Raw genomic sequence first — 22,338 nt, 5'->3', positions numbered from 1 at the left:
GCGGGTGACATCTGAATTGGCACTGGCTGCCCTACCGCCCCATCCCCTTAACCCGATACACTATTTAAAACTAAACTATTTTTCTTCTTTGGTTCTTTCGGTAAAGTCACGTAGAATGACTTTACCGAAAGAATCAAAGAAGATGAATCCTTGCAGTCACGAAAGCTTTAAATCGAGATATAAACTATTTTTGTTATTTATTTTACCAGGTAAGGCGCACTGAGCTATGTATAGCTCTTTGTCAGAAGCGACCTGGCCACAAATGACAGCTCAACGAAGTGGCTTATCATGTGGGAATTTAAAGCAGCTAAATACTCAAAACGTGTGACGTTGATTCTAAATGTAGAGGGGAAAAACCGGATGGCCCGGAGAAAAATCCACGCGACCACCACGGGCAAAGAGAGACACGCAAACTCCAAATATACAGCAGGTGTCACGGTCAGGATTGAACCCACGACCTCCTGTATACCAGGCGAGGTAGTTAACATCTCGCCACCGTGGCGGCACTGACCAGCGTGTCGAGGTACGGTCAACAACCCCATGATCAACACGGCGTGGGCGGGGGGGGGAGCTACACTCAACAGTTGGATTGGTAAAGTGTGGAAGCAATAAACATTTATTATATTCCATAATAGAGATTTTTAGGGTTAGATCGCGTAAATATGTAAATGTGTCGTTAAAACCCGCCACCACCCGACACACCCAACTGGTAAGGGTTGTCACGTCAACATAACATGCCAATTCATCACTAAAACATTTGTATTTCTACATATTTTGTTTTACGTATATTATTTTTGACATATTAAGACTTGAAAGCATTTCTACGTGGGGTGACGGATTGGGAGGGAGGCTCAGGCTGCTGTGGTGGTTGTTTGGTTGATTGCCGTTCGCGATAGAGCGTTGTATAATGCACGACACGCTTCCTCCTCCGCTCCCTGGCTTCTCGAGGGGACTCGCCTCTTGCTTGACCCCGCGTAAGATGAAAGAAGAGAACGTCGCGTTTGGATCCGTTTCCAAATTATTCCACGTGGAACATGCGAACGCCTTCTTGGCCTCCACGTAACGCCTGGGGGAGGGGGGTTACGTTTGGAGCAACGTGTGGCCCTTTCTTGTCAATCCACTGCTGGATTAAAAGTGTTTGGTCGACCGTACTTCGCCACGCCGGTAAGCGTGGGCTGCTGTTGAAGCGAAGGGCCGGAACTGGTTTAGATATCACGCGCCACTGATGTTAGCCGTGGCCGCGAAATCGAATACGGGCGGCGCGCGACAAAACCGCAGCGCCACCGCTACCCCACCCCCTCCCCCCTCCCAGTTCAGAACAAATGGGAAGCACATTTTCCTTCCCCGGATATAAATTCCGGAGTTTAATTGCCAAGGTTTCCCCATTTCCCAGGAAAATCATGAATCTCAATGGGGCCGTCACCTGGCTAGATAAAAGGGCAACGCGTTGAATGAGCGGTGGTTCGCGGGGTGGATCTGCCGTTGGGATCGCGCTTTGAAGGCCAAACGAGCGATCCATCAAGGCCGCCGCTTTCGGCTCCGTTCAATTGGTGCAGCGGCACTAATGCTGGGGTCAAGTGTGATGTATGCCCCAGGTGCACTCCATCAATATCGGGGGAAGGGGCGGGGGGGGGGACAACCTCCCAACACATTCGGGGAATGGCTCTTCTTTCTTTCTTCTTCTGCACGGCTCATGAAGAATGCGCTGTCTGTGAATAAGACGGACCATTGCCATAACCGTCGCCTATTTTATATTCATAACTAGGGGGTGTTCGAAGGCGCCTGTGGCGCCCCTCACAACCGTTTACGGCCTTCGTGCCAGGAAAGTCACGAAAAAAATTGCATACGAACGACGATGCTCAGCTTTGAAGTTTTAAAATGAAACATCTTTGTTATTGTATTATGTTTTGAATTAGATAATTGTATTTCTTCATTAACGGCTTATGTCATTTTACATCTGGAAGACTTAATCGAAAACGACATTTCGTGTGAATTTTCTCTCGTCGTCAAGTAGATGGCCTTGCTGGGGGTTCGGTTCGATGCGGACTTTCACCTGTTTAGGATTGCGGGATCGAGATAAGGCGACGTAGAGCTGCTGGCCGTGCGAGAAGACCGCCGTCTGCAGATCGATTCCAACGTGATCGAACGTCTGTCCCTGCGCCTCCGTCGTTCATGCAGGGGGCGCGTAGGTTTGCAGCGCCCCCTGCATGAAAACGAGGCGTAGTGCAGCGTTCATCACAGATAAAGTTGTGCGCTTATATAAGAGTATTTTTTGTTGAGGCCACAGTGTCATTGACTTTATTTGGTGCTATTTGCACGTATGCACCGCTGTCAACGCAGCAGCAGCAGAATAACGACATAATTCGTCGCTATTGGGGTGTGCTTCCAGGACCAGGTGCGGGAGGGTGCGGGGAGAGAGTGGAGGGAGGGAGGGAGTTCACACACAAATTGAAATTGATGGGACAACCCAAAGAGATGAAAGAAATGCGTGCCGGCCAAACACGAATGATAAGACGCACAGAGACAAAGCGTTTTAAACTGCAACGTAAAAACAGGAAGCCCCACGTCATCTCGCATGTCAGGATCACATCGGCATTCCCTCATTTATCTGGTAGACGCTACCAAGTACATATATACAGTCTGTTGTACTATAACGCCGCGTGTTTTCATAACGCGAATTGGATATAACGCGATTAGCGTATCGGGGAACAAGATTTTTTTTTTTTTTACAACGCGGATGCGAATTGGAAGCAACGTGATCGAGTGAACGGAACTACGTGGCAGCGCGAGTAGGAATAAGCGGTCGTACGGCTGCCTCGGCGTAGCGTCATCACACAGGGCGGGATGCTGCTGGATGCTTCTAGATGCTACCCACGCGTCTCGGTCTTGGTTCAGCCTACGCGTCTCACGCGTTATCGCGGACTGTGCTTTAACCCTAGATCATATATTGTTTATTATAACGCGATTTTTCCACAACGCGGCGTTCTTGAGGAACGCAACTGCCGCCTTATCTGTCCCTCGCATTGTTACCCACGAGGGAGGCTCGCCGAGTCTCAAGACTCCTTTTGTCGCACCGGCAGTCGGAGTACTTCTACGAGTTCCAGCTCATGAGGTCCTTGGACGAGGACATCATGGGCCACCCTGTGGTCAACATCCCAGCCCTGGGCACCATCCCGAACGAGCCATCTGGTGGGTCTCTCTTTTTCTCTCTCTGTGTCTCTCTCTTTCTGCACCTCTCCTACGGCATTGGAAGAGCCGCTGTCAAACCGTCTATGCCGTGGTTGGTAATCCGATGGCAATGAGTTGCTCGACGTGTAAAGTGGATCGCACCTCCCGCATGAGCTTTCGATGAGCAGTGGCGTTTGCTGCGATGGGCTGTTTGAACAAATTGCGCCTCGCCACATTTCCGGTGGGCGGTCGCACTCGAGGAACCACAATTGGGTGGTGGTGGTGGTGGTAGGGAGGGAGGGTATTACTAATACCTTGGCAGGCACAGCACGGGCGATGCTAAGCAGCGAACAAGTGACATTGTTCGCACACTACCGCAGCGAGCAGCGAGCAGTAGCGAGCAGCAAAAACATTTTATTTCTGGCAAGGTTGATGGAATGGATGCGCTGATGCCAAGCGATATGAACGGGTTCGCAGCGTGTGGCGCGGTGCAACACAACACGTGGCGCAGGCGGTCCAACTACGCCGCCGAGGTCCACGGGCCGGAGGCAACTGAGGCACCGGGCTACGAAGGGAAGACGTTTCGCCAGTAATTACAACCAGCTTCATCAGGCGATAGCCATATTTTGGAAACGTCGTAATCAGATTGAAAATGTTGTGGCTTGGCTTTCCACCACACAACCGGTGTGCTGTACTAGTGACGAATTGGCACGTTCTGTTTACGTGACAACCATTACTAGTTGGCTGTGTCGGGTGGTGGCGGGTTTGAACGACACATTTATATATTTACGCGATCTAACCCCCCCCCCCCCCAAAAAAAAAACTCTATTATGGATGGTATTGGTCGCGAAAGCCTCCTACTGCTACTAGGCGCGAAACGTCCTCATCCTTGTTGTCGTCGTCAAAAGCCTCGCACGGCCTTCTAACGGCTGCCCGCCCCGCGTGGCGTCGCGCGTTGGCGCAGTGGTGCAGGTGAGCTTCCCGTGCCTGGCCTCCCAGGAGGGGGTGGCCGCCTTCAAGGCCATCGTGCAGATCATCAACCAGGACGGCGACATCGTCCTGAGCACGCCCGAGAACGCCATCTTCTTCAAAGTGTGCAAGAAAGGTGATCGTCAGTCACCCCCACCACCACACCACTACCCCATCACCACCCCACCACCACAACCCACCACCCGACCACCACACCACCACCGCACCACCACCACCACCACACCACCACCACCACCACGGCTCGGCCTCTCGCGGGACCGCGCAGAAATGAACTTTGAGTTCCGTTTGACCTCCGTCTCAAACAAAACAAAAACCCCAGGCGGTACCGGTGGCGCGACATCGCGATCGTCCGCCTGAATCACTTGGGCGCCGTCACCGCGGGAAGGGCACTCGCAGGGATCGTCAGACGGACGCACGGCTCGCGCGTCTCGGCGTTCTCGTTCGAGAACCGCGTGCTCCAGTCTTCCCCGCCGTGCGCTCCCCGACCACGGAAACTCGTCCAACGGAACGCCGTGGGGGTTTAAAAAAAAATCTTTCTCCCGCCTTTGACGGCGTCGTCGCGGGGCGAGCGTCGTTTGACAATCAACTGGTGGCGACGCGCAATCGAACGCGAGTCCTGCGGTGCCGCCGTCTTCGGGTGAAACGTCTCAAGGCTCCTTACTTATATATCTATATATATTACATCCATGGGTCTCTTAGACAGTTATGTTGCCCGCGTGTTTGGGTATTCATTGGCGGCTCTCAGAATCTCGAGACCCTGCCATGCAGATGTGATGCGATACATAAATAACAAGTGGCAATGACAACGATGATGACTGCCCTAATGTTGTTGCCCCCTCCCCTGCTGCCCCCGCCCCCCTGTACCCCCCCCCCCTACCGCCGCTCCCCTCCCCACCTGCCCGTGTGAAGCTGGCTGCAAGGAGGGCTGCATGAACGGAGGCGTGTGCACCGACCGCGACACGTGCGACTGTCCGGACGGGTTCTTCGGGGCGAGCTGCGAGAAAGGTGGCAGTGCTCTGCGAGACAGAGCTCCGTGGTTCTGTGTGCGGCGGCGGCGGCGTCGTCCCGGGGTGTCGGTGGCGGGGATTGGGGGGGTGGTGGTGGTGGTGGCTTTCGACTCGCAGACCCAACGTAGGCACCAGGGTGCTGATATTTTACTCTTTGGTACGGAGGCGTCACGACGGTTTAAACTTCAGCGCGATATTGAAGGCGATCACCGGTTACTCCCACGCGGGCAAACACGCGCGACAGCTTTCCCGCGTGCGTTCGGGTTGCTGGAAGCTTCCGCAGGGAACCACAGAAGCTCCCGGCACGTGGGAACGAAACCGTCGGTACCTACGGCGTCGAATGTACACAACTCCAAACACACGCCGGAGAGCTGCGCAGGACGACCGCGAAATAATGCAGCGCGGTTGTGCTCACGCGTGGACGAGCATCCCAACACGTGGGGCCGCCTGGAACCGGAGCCTTGAGACTAAGCGAGGTTTTTTTCCCGGGCTAATGAAGTGAAATGTTATTCTGCAGTACAATGTTGGGATTGATAAGGCGCGTACATGCGACTGGGTCTCAAGACGCGGTGTGGAATAAGTTGGCCTTATATATATTGTTTTTAATATACACAGAAGCAGTGGGAGAGAGGCAGAGAAAAGGAGGAAGGACTTTAGCCCGGACTTGAATAGGGGCAGGGATTCGACAGCACGGATGGCTGGGGGAGGGGAGCTCCAGATTGTGTGGGCGGTGGAGGAGAATGAGCGATCTCCCACTGAGCGAAGTTTGACTGTGGGTGGAGTAATGAGCCCGTGCCTGCGCGTGTGTCCGTGCCGGGAGCAGCTCTGTGTGCCCCCCGCTGCATGAACGGGGGGCTCTGCATCAGCCCTGGACTCTGTCTGTGCCCCCCCGGATTCAGCGGCGTCTACTGTGAGAACGGTGAGCCCCCCCCCCCACGCGCCCGCCCCCCCCCCCACACTGCAGCGACACCACGGTCGGGTCGGGGTTCAGTTCGAGGTTCCCCAAGTGCCGTGAATTGATGGTCTCAGCCCGGTCACAAATGACCGCACCCATCACGTAGCATTTGGTGTTCCACTTAATTTGGATAAATTCCATCGCTGAGAATTAAATGTATCTGCTTGACTCCTCGTGTGACGAGGGGAAGCCCTGCTCCTCCCCCCTCCTGCGTGGCACGGAGGTCACCTGAAGGGATCTCCGAGTTAGCTCCGTGATATCCGCTTCTGGGGGCCGTTGCTCTATCACGGGAGGGGTCGCGCGCCTCTGCGAGAGATCTGAATGGATTCGACGTCCTGTGGCCTGCAAATCCTCCGGCTTCTCTGGCCTTTCCTTCCCATCACTAAACAAAAGTACAACGTCACTGGCATTGGAGCAACAACAACCGCAATGATGAGAAACTACACTGCACGTCACTCGATTGGGATCGCGCACTGCAGCAACTTCGCCCCCTACAACTGCAAAAACATGGCAGGACCCTCCTGAAAAATAGCCTTGAGACACGGCGAGGCTTTCGTGGGCAAACAAGCGTAATGATAAGAAATAATAATTTAAAGTAGAAACTTGAAAACATTTTTATTTTACCATGTAAGGCCCACTGAGCTACATAGCTCCTTCAGAAGCTACCTGGCCACAAATGATAGCCCAACGAAGTGGCTGATCACGTGGAAATTTATAGCAGCCAAATTTTCTCAATGCACGTTTCTAAATATGGAGGGAAAAACCGGAGAACCCGGAGAATAATCCACGCGACCACGGGGAGAGTGACACGCAGACTCCAAATATACAGCAGGGTCAGGCTCGGAATCGAACCCACCACCTCCTGCATACCAGGCGAGGGAGTTAACATCTCACCAGGGAGAATGTGGAATCTTGAAAAGTCACGGGCAACATCCGGTTCACTTTAAACGAATGACACCGCGAAAGCGGTTGCCTCGACGCCCTGCGGTTTGGTTGTTCAGCTGCCTCCTCGCTCGCCCGTGTTTTCCTTCCTCAGCCAACTGCAGCAACAGCTGCCTCAACGGCGGCACGTGTTACCACCACGGCAAGTGCGTGTGCCCGCCGGGATTCGACGGCAGCCATTGCGAGCACAGTACGCACGCACGCGCACTCACTCACCCACCCACCCGGCGTCCCACCACCCACACCAACGCACCGCACCGGCAAAGTGGTCACGCCGCATCGGGCTCCGCTCACCGACCTGCCCACCCACCCACCCTCCTCTCCCCTCACCACTACCCACCACTAGCCACTTGGCGGGGGGGGGGGGGGCAACAGCCACGTGCCCACAAACAACCGGACGGGAATTGTGGACCGTGCACAATAACTGATGTGTCAAATGATACTGGTGTCACCATCAACGTCACCATCATCTAATAATAATAGTTATAAACTCGGTTTTCTATAGCGCAATTCGCACGAGGCCTCAAAGCGCTTATCGTCAGCCACGGTAAATCTACTGCTGGATGACGGCCCCCTGTCCCTTTAACCAAGCCGCCGCCGCCACGTCTGGTGATTCAGCGATGTCACGATCTCACCCGAGGTGCCGGCTTCATCGCTCCATCTCTCTCGGACTCGCTACATTGCTGGGCCGTCACCCGCTTCTGGCTGTGACGCGCTCTGCCCAATCACCGAGTTGTTCCACGTGATAATAGTCGAATCTTCATTGCCTTCCAATGAAGATATTCAGAATCAGAATATGTATTTATACTGGAGGAATCCGATGAGCTACAAAGCTCTTGTTCAGCTTACGAACGGGGTTCCGTTCCTGAGGCCCGTTCGTAAAGTCGAACGGTTTGTAATTCGGGACGCAAAAATGTACTGCATTTAAATGCCCATGCGATCAGTGTTCTCAAACGTGCTACGGTTCAACAACAAAAAAGGGAAGCGTTTCACTATTAAATAAGAATAAATATTGTACACCTGCTTGTAATACTATAATAAATAATGTATAGTAAATAAAACGTAAATTACAGTAACATTAAGAGATAGAGAAAAAAATATATTAATTTTCAGTCGACGATTTTGGCTTGCTAATAGGAAGGGGTGTTCATAAGTCGTTGGGTGTTCGTAAGTCGAGGGTGTTCGTAAGTCGAGGGTGTTCGTAAGTCGAGGGTGTTCGTAAGTCGAGGGTGTTCGTAAGTCGAGGAGTGTCCGCACTGGGCAATGAAGCGCCAGGAACCGGTGCGTGCGTCTCGAGCCACAAAATCGCTCGCAGGCGGCGCTGGACCACGAATCAACGCCGCCACCCGGCGATGGGTGACTCGAGAGCGACTGAGATCTCTCTCTCTTGCAGGACACTGACCACGCCTCTGTCTCCTGCCCCCCCCTCCCCCTGCAGGCAAGTGCAGCCCCCCGTGCCAGAACCGGGGCAAGTGCGTGGGCACCAATCGCTGCAAGTGCTCCAAGGGCTACGAGGGTGACCACTGCGCTCGACGTGAGTCTTCGCGGAATTTTTGTTTCAGAATCGGAATCGTCATTTAGACTGGAGGAGGAGGAGGGAGGAGGAGGGAGGAGGAGGAGGGAATCGGGTTAGCTACGAAGCTCTTTTCTCACAGACGTCGAGTCGGGGCGGGGGTCAGCGACTTGCACCAACTAAACGAAACAGAGCACGATGCGGGAGCAAGACCGAGGAAAGGGTACGGCAAGTGGACGGGCACGTCCCAGCCGTAGTCGTCGGAGCTGACGGCGTCGTCGCGAGCCGCGGCCGCAGCGGCGTCGTCGTCGTCGCCCTGCGGATGGAGGTTCCACTTCGCGGCGGTCATTCTCGAGCGATTGCGCGCCGCGGAGCCAACGACAAAGCGACAACGACGCCGGTTGGATTTGTCGATCGGTCGTCGTCCCCCACCGCCCCCCGCCGGTGAACCGGGCGTTCCGTTGTCGGCCTGCCTGCCTGCCTGCTGAACCCGTGGTGGCGGGGCGCAGTGTGGGTAAGTCGGTGAACTGACCCTTGACCTATGACCAAATCACCTACAATGCGCCCGACCTTGCTTTCATCATCGGAACCAAAGAGAGGGGCCGAGCCTGGTTAGCGATTGGATGGGCGATGACCGTGCATGACAGGTGCTATAGGCTGCAGCGAGGCTGCCCTGTCAACTTGGAAAAGTAAAAAAGAAAATCCATTGTGTCTGTGCTCTCCGCTGTCACCAACCCGCACAGACCAGCATGGTGAAGTATGGTCAAACGACGCCTATCACTGGCACGGCGTTGGGGAAGCCCTCATCCAGCAATGCCCCACGAGGGATGCAGGTTGATTTACTTGATTTACCTTTTAAATTTCTGTTTCAACATACGTACTTTGTAAAATCTAGATTTAAAACTCATTTCCATAGAACTGCTTTTTGTGTTTAGTTTGTTGTCCTTCCCCCGCACCTCAGATGAGCACGGTTAGCTACGTACGGCGCAAACGAAGTTAAACATACGCACACAAATAATTTAGTTTCCATAACACTGGGCGGAGGGGCGAGCCAGTCTCGTGGAAATGTCCAACGATGCACCTCGTGTGTTTGGCATCATATCCGACGTTTCGCTCCACGTGCCGGGAGCTTCCTTAGGCGCTGGGTCACGACACGTCGTATCAGAACAGGAGCCTGCTATAACCGGCGCAAGCGACAACAAAACCTACGATGGGAGTAGCACAAGTTGAACTTCACGTCCTTGGGGAAATCCCGTGGAAAATATCGCGCGTGATTCGACGCTCAAATCCTTCCGGCTCCATCTCCTCTGCGGCTGTATATTTAAGCTGCACTCCACCATCACTGAGAGCGCTTTGATGGTAAATTGGTGGCAAAGTGCAAATTTTCCCCGGAGTTATTTTGAGGACGTTTGAACAAACAAAAAACTCGGAAGCTTTGAAATTTCGTCGTCACGGTGCAAAACGAACCCCATGGGATGTGCTTCGGTCTGCCTTGCGAGGCAGGCGCCGCCCGTGCGTGCGTGGTACTAGGGGAGCGGTGGAGCATGTGGTTAGCGCACCGTGCTACGAACCTGGCGGCCTCAGTTCAATTCCTGACCATGCCTAAACATCGGTGGTGTAACTCTAAACTGATCCGTAGGCTCCCGAGGTGGTCGACTCAGCCTCAAATGAGGATCTGGTGTGTGGTGTAAACGTCAGCACTGGGGGAGAATAAGGCGGCCGGGCCGAGTGGTGGCCACTCATCCTATCGCGTGCCGTGCCGTGCCGGCACGCGATATCATCAGCACTTTCCGCGACGGTCCGATGAGGCTACACGGAGGATCTCAGCCTTTGTTTGGTGCTTGCAACAAATGTTTCGTGCGGGCCTTGAAAGGTGCTCGCCATCAGCACCTGACCCTGTAGTGGTAGAGTAGGTTAGAGGGGGTGATGGGGGGGGGGGGCGGTGTGTGTGCGAGGGAGGCCTCTAGGGTTGGGGTTCCATTGAGCTGTCGCCCTGCCCGGGCGGTGAGGGCTTTGAGGAGATGGAGAAGCCCCTCAATGTCCTCAAAATCCCCTATCCCCCCCCCACGATCCTCCTCGTGTCTCTACCCCTGACAGCCCCCAACTCCCCTACGCCCCCCCTACGCCCCCCCCCCTCCACAACCCTGACCCACCCCACGCAACTCCCCCTCCGCCCCCCCTCCCCCAAATACCACAACACCTTCAGGAAGTCCAGCAAACACGGCCGCATCAGTTGTACAAACAGCCGGATGCTTTCAACTGACCGCAGCTGCCACCGTGCCCCGGTGTGTTTTGTTATTTTTTTTAGTTTCCGTTTGTTTTGCTTTTCTGTTTTCGTTTAAGGGCAACGCATGATGGAGGGGTTGCGGGGTAGGGTGGTTTGGCCCGCACCCCCGGGGAACTGATGCATGGGACATGTCCGGGACTGACGGTGGCAGCCTGTGAGCAGCAGACCCCCAGTCGACCAAACAGCAACTGCACCCACAACCCCCCCCCCCCCCTCCCTCTCTCTCTAAGAACCCCGCACGCTCGCTCCTTCTTCATATTCCTCTTCTCGTCCCTCGGACTTGCGGGCCGATGGGCGCACGTGGCCATTCCCTTCCACGGGTTATCTCCTGCAGTGCCTCTCTCCGCTTCTACTCCGCCGCTCACGCTGCGTCTTCGCACCAAGGCGGATTAACGTCCCTCCAAATGTTCATCGTTTGACGCTACGGTCGGACCGTGGCGTGATCTTCCCCGATCACCTTCCGGTCCCGCCTCCATCGCCATCCTCCGGAGGCGGTCTCCATTCATCCCCGGTCGCGTGCCCGAAACATCACGGCGTCCCCGCACTTGGGCCTGACTCGGCAGCCCGGATTCATTGCTCCACCTCCGTCCTTTCCTGCGAGGCGCTCGTGTCCGACGGTGGCGATCACTGCCGCCCTTCTCCTTCGTTTGGGGGGAGCAGCCGCACCAATTGTGGCCGTCGCGTTTATCTCGATGGGGGGGAGGGGGGGCGAGTGGGGGGTGGGGGGGGGGGGCTCGGTGTGACGTCACGGAGCCATCTCGGAGTGGCGGGACGCGGTGGGAATGCCCGAGCGGGGTAAAAAAAAACCGAGTGTGTTCTGGTCTTCGGTCCGGTGGCGGAGAGAGGCTTTTGTGTGCGTCGTGGCAGCTGCCCGGCGGGAATCGGGGCACGTTGTTGGCTTTACCGAAATTCCAGCGTGACGCGAGCGCAGGTGCCACGGACAAAGAGGGGCCCCCTCTGTGCTGTGGCTCAAAGGGGGCGAGGGGGTGGAGGAGGAGGAGGAGAGGGGGGGTGTTGGGGGGCAATTCTCGCGGCGGCCTTGATCCTCGGAGAAAGTTTTTTTTTTGTTAAACCGCAAACACTAAAAGGGAAGAAAGACAAAACCTGTTGCGCTATGATGACTTCCTCGCAAAAAAAAAAACCTGCGAGCGAAATTTGGCCTCCGCCTAAGCGCCGTTGCTTTGCGCCGTGACTCAAGGAGACCACACAGGGCGGCGGTGGAGGCTTACAAAATGACTTTGACGAAGAAAGAAAGAGAGGGTGGAGGGAAGGGGGGAAAAGTCACAAATGATTAAATTTACAGCCAGTAACGGCTCGCGGCTATTCAAATGTCGACGATGCATCTCGTTTTTACGAGCCCGGTCCATGAGAATTCTGCAATTTCCCAAAGATGGATGGCGCGCAGGTGCCACCACAAGGGAAGGGATATTAATATAGCAGGAGGAATAAATAAACAAATAGGCAATAACATTTCACACAAGCAGCACGGCTCACTGGTAAGGATCTCTCCACGGTGCCACGAGCTTATGGCGATTCTCAAAAGAAAGAAAAATCACAATGAATAATAGATGCGTAGAATTTACATTTAAATTTGTAAAAAAAAAAAAGATGTGATGTACATCTCTGCCGTTGCGCCACGTGAACTCCATAAGTGTGAAAAATTGTGCGGACCCAAAATTGTATTTCAAAGCGCCGGGTTAATTTAAAGAGCTGATCGTAACGCGTCGCGCAGAGCTCCAGAATTATACAATGCCCGCCACGCGCCTGCTTTTTTGGGGTCGCTTCAGGGTTTATGTTAGGGGCAGGGCTAGGGGCTAGGGTGTTAATGTCTCGCGTTAGTGTTAGGGCTAGGCTATGGGCTACGGTTTGTGTTAGGGACTATGTGTAGTTGGTCATTCTTGGCTTAGAGTTAATGCTGGGGTTAGGCGTTAGTATTAGGTCTAGGAGCTAGCGTTAGGGCTCGGGTTTCCCTTCGGATTCATGTGCTAGGGTGATGGCTAGGGCTAAGCTTAGAGTTAATATCAAGGCTGGAGTTAGGGTGAACACGAGGGATTTGCGCGAGTGCCAGGGCTTGGGCCAGTGCTGGGGTTAAGGTCGGTAGCTCAGGATCGGGCGGGCTCATGGCTCGGGCTGGTGCTCGGCTCGGGGCCTCCGTGTTAGGCTTCGAGTCAGTGAAAAGGGGTCTTCCCCTTCTTTTCCGGCAACAAAAACAGGTGTTAAGATGTTAAAAACACCAAACTGAAACCTTTTACAAGGAATCATGTCTGCATTGACCACAATACCTGCGGTCGGACTCTTCGAGTCAGTGTTTGGGTTTCCAGCTTAAGCCTGGCTCCAGGACTGCGGCGACGGTTCGAGCCGAGGCCGGGACTAAGTCCGGTGAGGCGCTCAGGGCTCGGCCTCTGCGGGGAAGATCGTGGGCGCGCGCTCACGGAGCCGCACGGGCACGCGCGCGCGTGGGGCATGGGGGGGGGGTAGAAGTGGGGGGGGGGGGCGCCGAGATGAAAGGCGTCCACACAGGCGGAAGCCATCAGCGAGTGGCATGTGATCAAAGGGCGACTGAGCATCGACTAGAGTGAGAGAGAGGAGGGGGGGGGGTACGGGGAGATGGGTGGAGGCGGGGCGCGGGCTCAGGAATGTTTGGCTCGATGCACCCAGAGGGACCCGGCGCGCGCGCCACCCATGCGCAGGCCCCCCTGGATCAACTGCAGCCGCCGGTCCATTCAGCGGCTCGCCGTGTCCCCCCTCAACCCCGCCCCCTCCCTCCCACCCCCCGCTTTTGTCGCCAGTTTCTTTTCTCGTCGTCCTCCCACTGCGGAGGATTGAAAGGGGCACCTGGCACCCGCGCAGGCCCGCAGAGGGGATTGTGTGGACGCGCTCTTATCTCTCCCCATTCCGCCACTTGGAGAGAGAGAGAGAGAGCGAGGGAGAGAGGAGAAAGATGCCCACTGATCGATTCACACGGTTCACACGGGGGCGACTTCAATGAGTGAACGCCCGTCCGCTCGCTTTCACGACTACCACCACCTCCTTTTAATCTCTCCCCCCCCACGACCCTCGATGATGGATGATCGGCTGCGGTGGCGAGACACGGGGCCTCGACTCGACCGCAGGCAAAATTACCGACCCCGCTAATCTCGGTAGCCGTGAGGGTGCCGCGCGGCTGAACTCTGACACGGCGGTTTGGGGAGAAGGGGAAGTCACCAAACGAAGCTCGAGCGATAAGTGTGTATGTGTGTGTGGAATTTCTTTCGCACCGTACGTAGCCAACCGCGCTAATCGGAGGTGCGGGGGAAAGACAACAAACTAAACACAACAATTTTTGTTTTTAAGAAATTAGTTTTCAATCTGGATGATGATTTTAAAGTGGATATCTACCCAGTGGCTTCCTAATATCGAAAGGAAGAGCGTTCCAGACGGCCGCAGAAGCGCATCTGAAAGCGCCGCGCGATGCAGTGACCGCCGCCTTTGTTCGACGGCCGAGCCAAAAGCCGCCGCTGCTGCTGCTGGGAGGATGAGCGGAGTTCACGTGACGTTTTACGCTCCTTGACGGAGATCAGCGAGGTAATTGTGGTTCGCTCGTGGGAATCGCTCTCTGTGCGATGAATGCGACCTAACACAGGACGACAAATATACACAAGTCGCTCGATCATCGCTGGACGGAGCCGAGAAAGGCGTCAACAATTTGACGATACAGGAAGACGAAACGTAACGCCAGCAGCAACCGACGCAGGGACCCTTGACACAGGCGCGGAATCGCTCATGGCCCTCGCCGCAGGAAGTCAATGCCGGGCCGCGGCGAGATATTCGGAGCGCGACGCCATCGACGTCGCTGGGGGAGAGACCCTCCCAGAGAGTCGCTCGGTCGGTCGAGCGGCAGCGCCGCCGGGTTGATGCCGCGCGGCTGCTCTCAACGAAGGCAGCGCCGCGCCGTGGACGTGAACCGTGGCACGTGAACCGTGGCACGTGAACCGTGGCACGTGAACCGTGGCACGTGAACCGTGGCACGTGAACCGTGGCACGTGAACCGTGGCACGTGATCGGTGGAACGCCGACGCAGGGTGGCTGCTGTCATAGCGCCCGGCAGCCGCCGTCTCCCTGGACCACATGCAGGAGGGCGTTTCGGCCAATTATGCAAACCGCACTTGTGAATGTAACACGTAGGAGTCGTAGAGCTTTCGCGACCAATATTATCCAGAATATATATTTTTTGGGTTAGATCGCGTAAACATATTGACGCCGATATAACCCCAAAAAAAACCTTTATTATGCTCACTTGTGAACATTGAAAATTCATCCGGGGAATTGTCGATATGCGTACAAAAAAATCTAATTCACGCATTCGGCAATAATACTTTGTTTGACCTAAAAAGTAAAACAAAAATGTCGACGTTTCGGCAACGGCCCTAAATCCCCATGCTGACGACTTGTCATCATCATCACTGTCATGCGATGTAAACAAATTACTGGGCATCTGTTAAAAAGGAGCTTTATAGCTCATCGGATTCCTCCAGTGTAAATACATATTCTGATTCTGATCTGCACGCGAGCCCATTTCATTGCTCCATCTCCGTGAACTCCGTCCTCTCCAAGGGAAACGTTCTCTGCTGTGGCTGCCACTCAGCCATGAGCCTCGACCGCTGGCCATTATCTCTGCTAGCCGGGCCATGTCCTGGCCAAACGCCACTTACCAGACACTGTGATGCCTCTCTCTCTCTCTCTTAACCCTTCGACGTTCGTCGTCCTGTAAGGCGGCGCGTGATATTCTTCTTCGTTCACGATCGGTTCCCCTCGGGTGAGCTCGTCGTGTTGATACAATGCCATTGTTTAACGACACCACGCAACACAGCCAATGGATGAAATGAAGCCGTAATGCACGTGCCAAATATTCACATCGATTTGGTTTACGAGCAAACACCGGCATGCTGAGAAGCGAGCCGAATGTTTGACAATTTCACGGTTTTACGGTAAAATATTGACATTGTGACCGCACGACGATCTCACCCAAAAGAAACCAACCGTGAATGATGGCATCGGTCGTGAGTGGCATACACGGGCATACACGTGTGTGTGTGTGTGTTATTCAGCCTCAAATGAGTACCTGGCGCGGTGTGCAGTGAATACCACCACCACCACCACTCGGCAGATGTGCTGCTGGCCATGCCGGTCTTCGTAGGCGCTGCTCGCTCACAGCACTTGCCCCGACAATCTGCTAAAGGCTATACGTGGGGGGGGAACCTTTGTCTTTGTGTGGTGTTTATGACCCGGGCTACACCGTGCGCCGACGCCGCCCGACGCTTCGTTCGCCGACGCCGCGTGCCGGGCACGAGCAGCCGTGTGCTGGTCGGGCTGCGCCCCCCACGGATCGTGCGTGGCCCCCCGCGCCTGCCGCTGCGAGGAGGGGTGGCACGGGCAGCTCTGCGACAAGCGTAAGTGTCGCGGGCACGCGCGCGTGTATGTCTGTCTGTGTGCACGTGTCTGTCTGTGTGTGTGTGGTGGGGAGCGGTGGTGTAGCGGTTTGCGCGCTGCGCTACGAACCCGGCGACCCGAGTTCGATTCCTGCTCACGGCCGACACCGGTGACGATTATTTGAACCGGTCCTGGGCCTCCCCTAGGTCGACTCAACGTTTACATAAGCTGCAACCTTTAGTGCTGCTCGGAAGCGAATCATCTAATAATTGTTTCAATGCATGCCTATAACCGGTCACCACACGTCAATGGGGATTACTTGTAGCGCAGACAACAACAGCTACTGCTATTCTACTGCACGTAAACGACAAGAACAACGTGCATGCATAATGTGCGTTGATCACCAAATGAATAACCCAACCGGCAACGGATACCCTTTGTGATGTAGATGCATTCACTAATCACCCCCCCCGTGCCCGTTCGCACGTGAAGGGCTCACGAGGGACACCACCGCATCTACTCCTCGATTCAAGGAACGAAACAGGAATATTTCTCCACGAATCCGGCTTGTCCGCCTGATGAAGCTAGTTGTAATTTACTGGCGAATCGTCGTACTCAGATTGCAAATGGTGTGGATTTGCTCTCCAATACACCGGTGTGCTGTACTAATAACGAATTGTCACGTTCTGTTTACGTGACAAACATTACAAATTGGCTGTGTCGGGTGGTGGCTGGTTTAACGACACATTTATATATTTACGCGATCTAACCCAAAATAAAACTTATCTTATGGACGTCTATACAACTTTGTGTGGGACGTGGCGAGCGACGGACGCTCTCCCCCTCCACCCACCAACTCACTGCGTCCGACAGCCCCCAAATTCCCCGCGTGCCAAACCGCGCGTTGGAGCAAAACTGCGCCCGCATCGCAAAGGCGCTCGGGCAACCTCCATCCCCCCTCCTCCTCCTTCTCCTCCCTCGGGCACGCACAACGACGACTCTTGCCCGAGTCGACGACGACGAGGAGGACGAGGAGGAGTGAGGAAGGAGTGATGAAGGAGTGAGGCGGGAAGGAGGTTCGCTCCGAACAAGCCGCGTGTGTTTCACGTGGCACGGGCGCCATCGGCGGCGGATGAGACCCTTTGCCAGCCGCGTGCAGCTCGCCAAACTCCCCCCTCCCCTCCTCCCCCCGTGGACTCCGTGGCAGGCGCCTCGACGGGCACGTACAAGTTTGGCGGCAGAAAGAAGGCACTGCCACCGCCACCGCCGCCGGCCAAGGTCCTGCCAGAGGACGACACCCCGAGCGACTCCAACTACATCTGGTAACGGCGGCCGTGGGTGGCACAACCCCCACCGGCCCCCCCCCCCTCCTCCGCCGTCTCTCCGTCCCCCGAGACTCGCCACGTCCCTCACGGGGCAAGACCCCCGCGCTCGCACGCCACGGCACCGGTGGCCTCGGCGGGCAGCGGCTCTCACCACCCCCTCCACCCGGCTTCGAGTCGTCGTTACCCCGCCGCTCCGTCTATTTGTCTCTCTGTGTGTGTACTACTCTATACCACGTGTGTGTACTACTCTATATCACGCGTGTGCCATTCAGGTTCTGGGGATTATACGTTCGGTGTTGAGATGGTATATGTTGCCGAAAAAAGGAGCACGTGGGCTCGCGAACGTTCACGGGTTCTGGACTCGACTCGAGTGTGTAGGCGAGCGAGTGGGCGGGAGTGGGCAGGGCGCATCGCTGGAAGGGACGGATGGTCAGCGGATAGCGACGGAGTGTAGCCCGGAGAGAACACCCAGCGACAGAGACGGAGGCATGGACATCGGTTTGGGTGGTTTGATGTATCGCGGGATTGCAGGAGACGGCAGCGGCTTGGGGAGGAACTTCACCCAGCAGTGGAATTAGCCATGGCCACTGACGGCGGTGAATCGGTGCCATTGCAATTTCCTTTCGGCTGTCGGGCATCCTGAAACGATCGAGTGTTCGTCTTGTTTGCTTGCGAAGAACGAGCTACCCTCTCAGCCGTACGCCGCGAGCGTGCGAGTGGACAGATAGTTAACGGATGTTGAGTGAACTTCTGTTTTATTTTTGTTGTTGCTGTTGCAGTGTCTCATTTGATACACCGCAGCTCACCACGCATGTTCAGATATTCTCCTTCGTCGCGTCGCCTGTCCCAACCTTGATGGTCTCTTCCCAGCAGTCTGCGCAGGCCACGCCGCCTCTGATATCGGCATCGCCAAAATTCTTGAGGAGTCCGCACTGCGGTTGCTGCCGGGCATCTCAGGAGATAACCCACGCGGCGTGCTTCTCCTGACAAGCACATTGGTCGGTTGTGTAGAAGCCACCCCACCCCCGCGGCCACCCCCACCCCCCCCGTCCCATGATATCGTGAGCTAGTTGTATCTGTCGAACTACACTCTCGGCGCGCTCAAGGTAACGCCGTGGCGTGACATCGCAAAGGGGACAGCCCTCAAAGCGGCGCAGTCACACCCAGACACATCTCTCTGCGAGAGGGCCCGGACAAAAAGGCAAGGGTCAATTTGTCTCCTGGGCTTTTATCGCGAGGCCGGAGGCTGGGGAGTGAGAGGGGTTGGGGGGCACTCATCTCTGACGCGGTCCTGAGCCAGTGGTGGAAATTCCACGTTCCTCATACAGCTTCCAGTCTTGTGCACGGGACGGGTGGCACACCGTAGATGGGCCCCCCCCCCCCCCCCCCCGTGCTGTGCGTGACGGGGCAGACACCGCACCGTCTCCCGTGTTCCCTCGTGCTGCTTGATGAAGACGGTGTTGGATTTAAATGTTTTTATTCTTTAACACGGTCTTGTTTGGGGGGGGGGGGGGGTTGTTATTTTATTGCTGTTCAATTTTTTGTGTACACTGAACGCTGCTCATGTTACTGTAGACGTAGTCGCGTGTCACTTATACGAAAACTGTATTTAATGTTGCTCAGATATCGTGGACGCAGCGTGAGCAGTGTACGCGCGCTCAGGTCGCTCATGTCGGCGTTTGGAACTTTAAAAAAAAAGTAGCACAGGTGGTTGGTTGGGTGAGGTCCTGCGGGGAGATGGCTAGCAGATGCTACACACGGTCCCCCCCCCCCCCCCCCCGCTCTTCCAAATAAAAATAAAAAGTAAACCTCTCAATAACTTTTTGGAAGACATCTTTCTCAACTTTAATTCCTTTATTTTATTCCAATTTTGGCTGCCATTGGCATGAGATTACGGCGCGACTCACAATCCTCACACAACCGTTGCATTGCCCCGCCGTGTTGGAGGACGGCGCCGTGAAAATAGATTTCACGGTACGAGTTGTGAGGTCCTTTAAAACGACCACCTATCCACCTATAAGGTCGCTACAGCTGCTCAAGCACCTTGCTGTAGAGATCTTGGCCGCATGACAGTCAGACCATGATTCTTTACCTTCTCAAAAATAGAATTTTCCAAGATCAAAAATAAAATAAAAATTCGCGATCATCTTTGGCGACCAAGATGGAGGTATGAGCCCGGTTTAATCACGGCCGGCCGAGACCCAGATTCAAACCCAACGATCTCAGCGCCACCAGCTCAGTCCTCTAACCCCCGGTGTACCGTGCCACCTCTCAACAATTCAGTGAGCCACTAAACGGAGCGGGCAGGGGCATCCTATGTAAGGCGGCGACGCCGTTAGGATGAGGATGGCAAGGGCTGCAGTGCGCATGGCTTTGGTTCTCATGGCGAGTGATGAGCCGGGAGGATTCTCCATAAATCCGAGAAGACTTTTGAGGCTCCTAACTCACTTATATATATCCAGTAGCCCGTGGGACGACACATCACAGATTTCGTACTGCACAATGCAGGCTGCGTCCGGCACAAAGGTGTGCCATCATTTCCACTCTCAAGCTGAGTAACGTTGTCATCAAAGGCTGCTGTTTGTTTTAAATACAAAACTTTTTTTTTAATTATTATAATTATTATGATACTGTGTCATTAATATTAATTATATTATTGCGGTTGTCGTTGTCACCGTCGTGTTTTTTTTGTGCAAAAGTTATCTCTTAATATATCACTGCTGTGGTGGCGTTGTGTTGACGCGTGTAGCATGGTGTTTTGTATATTTAATAAGCGTAACAATGGGATTTGTAGTGTTCGTTGGTAACGGTCCATGGGTACAGAGTTGCCAAACGCATCGCATGTAGGCTAAACTCACGTGTCATATGGAACCGTGGGATTGTATCAAGGTGAAGTGTATCGAATTAAACGGCGGGCACCCCGTGCGCCCTCAATAAACGCTTTCGTGCCCGGGTGCCCTTTGCTCGGTCTCTGTCGCGACGCAGCCGACGATCCGTCTCGCAAACAACCGAGAGGAGAGAGCGAGAGAGACACCCACCACGTGTGCGCGCTCTGCGATCTATCGCTCACGCAAAATGAGCCTTCCTCGAAGAGGGGAGCGCTGGAGAGTCCCTCTGGAGCACCACTCTACCACGCTGGACAGGGCTTTGACAGGCATCTTGGGAGAATCAGAGTGGGTGTGTGTGTGGGTGGGGGGTAATAAACTTGCACAAATCAAGATTGCACCTTTTGTTTCAATTGCCGTGCCGCGAAATCTTCAACCGAACCGGCGACCACCTACACTATTAGCACGGTTGGCTACGTACGGAGCGAAATAAGTTCAAAACAGGTACATACATACACTGGATTGCAAGTCAAGTGTGCTGACCATTCTGCCATCCGTTACATCCATGAAAGGTACCCGCTGTCCGTCAGAATGTCTGTGAATAATTTTGGGAAAAACCGTGACTTCTTGTCGGGCTCCTCTTGAAACATGTTTGTTGTTTAAATGACGATGCTCACCTCGGCTAGCATTTGAACGTGGATCGTAGTCAATGTATGTATGTTGATCTTCTTTCGCACCGTATGTAGCCAACCGTGCTAATCGGAGGTGCGGGGGGAAGGATGGCAAACTAATATAGACTTGAAGTTTTCGTGACTGCAGGGATCCATACTCTTTGGTTCTTTCGGTAAAGTCACGTAAGTAAAAAATAAAATAAATAACAAACTAAACGCAAAAAGCAGTTCGAAAGTAAGGAGTTTTCAATCGAGATGATTTCAAAGTGCATACAGTGAGGGAAAAAAGTATTTTATCCCCTGCTGATTTTGTACGTTTGCCCACTGACAAAGAAATAATCAGTCTATAATATTAATGGTAGGTTAATTTGAACAGTGAGACAGAATAACAACAACAAAATCCAGAAAAGCGCATGTCAAAAATGTTACAAATTGATTTGCATTTTAATGAGGGAAATAAGTATTTGACTCCTCTGCAAAACATGACTTAGTACTTGGTGGCAAAACCCTTGTTGGCAATCACAGAGGTCAGACGTTTCTTGTAGTTGGCCACCAGGTTTGCACACATCTCAGGAGGGATTTTGTCCCACTCCTCTTTGCAGATCTTCTCCAAGTCATTAAGGTTTCGAGGCTGACGTTTGGCAACTCAAACCTTCAGCTCCCTCCACTGATTTTCTATGGGATTAAGGTCTGGAGACTGGTTAGGCCACTCCAGGATCTTAATGTGCTTCTTCTTGAGCCACTCCTTTGTTGCATTGGCCTTGTGTTTTGGGTCATTGTCATGCTGGAATACCCATCCACGACCCATTTTCAATGCCCTAGCTGAGGGACGGAGGTTTTCACCAAGATTTGACGGTACATGGCCCCATCCATCGTCCCTTTGATGCGGTGAAGTTGTCCTGTCCCCTTAGCAGAGAAACACCCCCAAAGCATAATGTTTCCACCTCCATGTTTGACGGTGGGGATGGTGTTCCTGGGGTCATAGGCAGCATTCCTCCTCCTCCAAACACGGCGAGTTGAGTTGATGCCAAAGAGCTCCATTTTGGTCTCATCTGACCACAATACTTTCACCCAGTTGTCCTCTGAATCATTCAGATGTTCACTGGCAAACTTCAGACGGGCATGTATATGTGCTTTCTTGAGCAGGGGGACCTTGCGAGCGCTGCACGATTTCAGTCCTTCACGGCGTAGTGTGTTACCAATTGTTTTATTGGTGACCATGGTCCCAGCTGCCTTGAGATCATTG

General features: G+C 54.2%; 1 protein-coding gene across 1 annotated transcript in view; it reads left to right on the top strand.

The window, feature by feature from the left end:
• Positions 1-20,551, top strand: part of WIF1 (Wnt inhibitory factor 1) — a 30,862-nt gene extending 10,311 nt beyond the window's left edge. Inside the window, exons 3-10 of the mRNA XM_032954359.2 lie at positions 3,081-3,189; positions 4,133-4,273; positions 5,068-5,163; positions 5,989-6,084; positions 7,157-7,252; positions 8,501-8,596; positions 16,196-16,291; positions 17,479-20,551. Coding sequence (XP_032810250.2) covers positions 3,081-3,189; positions 4,133-4,273; positions 5,068-5,163; positions 5,989-6,084; positions 7,157-7,252; positions 8,501-8,596; positions 16,196-16,291; positions 17,479-17,597 — 849 coding nt within the window. The 3' untranslated portion in view covers positions 17,598-20,551. The remainder of the gene's footprint in view (positions 1-3,080; positions 3,190-4,132; positions 4,274-5,067; positions 5,164-5,988; positions 6,085-7,156; positions 7,253-8,500; positions 8,597-16,195; positions 16,292-17,478) is intronic.
• Positions 20,552-22,338: the final 1,787 nt, after the last annotated feature.

This window comes from Petromyzon marinus, chromosome 14 (genome assembly GCF_048934315.1).
Source record: "Petromyzon marinus isolate PM22_M1 ecotype Great Lakes invasive population chromosome 14, UKy_Petmar_22M1.pri1.0, whole genome shotgun sequence".
Classification (NCBI taxonomy): domain Eukaryota; kingdom Metazoa; phylum Chordata; class Hyperoartia; order Petromyzontiformes; family Petromyzontidae; genus Petromyzon; species Petromyzon marinus.
Note: the sequence above shows the minus strand (reverse complement) of the source record. Positions and strands in the feature narration are given on the sequence as shown.